General features: G+C 53.2%; 1 protein-coding gene across 1 annotated transcript; it reads right to left on the bottom strand.

The window, feature by feature from the left end:
- Window positions 1-94: 94 nt before the first annotated feature.
- Window positions 95-932, bottom strand: RPL13A (ribosomal protein L13a; the record flags this gene model as incomplete). Its single annotated transcript, XM_041482237.1, has 2 exons — window positions 95-200; window positions 666-932. Coding segments are annotated over 2 exons (354 nt in total), but the record flags the coding sequence as incomplete, so codon positions are not given.
- Between the last annotated feature and the right edge of the window lie 55 nt (window positions 933-987).

Raw genomic sequence — 987 nt, 5'->3', positions numbered from 1 at the left:
CGCCCTGCTCCCAGTATAACCCAGTATGTCCCAGTATGACCCAGTATGACCCAGTCTGTCCCAGTCCATCCCAGTAAGGCTCAGGCTCTCCCAGTTTGTCCCAGTTTGGTTTATTAGAGCAGCAGCCCGTGCTGGCGCAGCACGGCCGTGAACGGCGCCGCTTTCTTCTCCGCGTTGCGCTCGGCGCGGCGGCGCAGGCTCTGAAACGGGGCAGAAAACGGGAGAATTGGGAAAAACGGGGAAAAATGGGTGAAAAATGGGGGGGGGGGAAATGGGAGAATTGGGAAAAAATGGGGAAAAAATAGGGAAAAATGGGGAAATTGGGAAAAATGGGGGGAAAAACGAGAGAATTGAGAAAAATGGGAGAAAAACCAGGGAGAAAATGGTGGGGGAGAAACCAAGGAATTGGGAAAAAATGGGGGAAAAGCAGGAAAAAAATGGGGAAAAGGGGGTGAAAATGGGGGAAAAACGGGAAAATGGGGAAATTAGGAAAAATGGGGAGAAAAGGGGGAAAATTAGGTAAAAATGGGGGGAAAAAAGAGAGAAATATGGGGGAAATCAGGAAAAAAGGGGAGAAAGAGGGAAAAAAAACTCCCCGATTTTGGGGTTTTTTTCCCAATTTTGGGTTTTTTTCCTGGTTTTGGGTTTTTCCCCGTTTCCCTCACCATCATCTTCCTCTTCTTGCTGTAGCGCAGCTTGGCCTTCTCCTTCCTCTTCTCCTCCAGGGCCTCGGTGACGTCCCGGTACTTCCAGCCCACCTCGTGCGCCAGGCGGCCCAGCACGGCAAACTGGGGCACGGGGGGCTCAGAAACGGCCCAAAAACCCCAAAAACCAACCCAAAAACCCCCCCTGTGCGCCAGGCGGCCCAGCACGGCAAACTGGGGGCACGGGGGGCTCAGAAACGGCCCAAAAACCCCAAAAAACAACCCAAAAACCCACCCAAAAACCCAGGGAATCCATCCAAACCTGCCCCGGGCCCAGCACGGC

The sequence above is a fragment of the Pyrgilauda ruficollis genome, unplaced genomic scaffold (genome assembly GCF_017590135.1).
Source record: "Pyrgilauda ruficollis isolate IOZ18807 unplaced genomic scaffold, ASM1759013v1 scaffold5713, whole genome shotgun sequence".
In the NCBI taxonomy this organism is placed as follows: Eukaryota; Metazoa; Chordata; class Aves; order Passeriformes; family Passeridae; genus Pyrgilauda; species Pyrgilauda ruficollis.
Note: the sequence above shows the minus strand (reverse complement) of the source record. Positions and strands in the feature narration are given on the sequence as shown.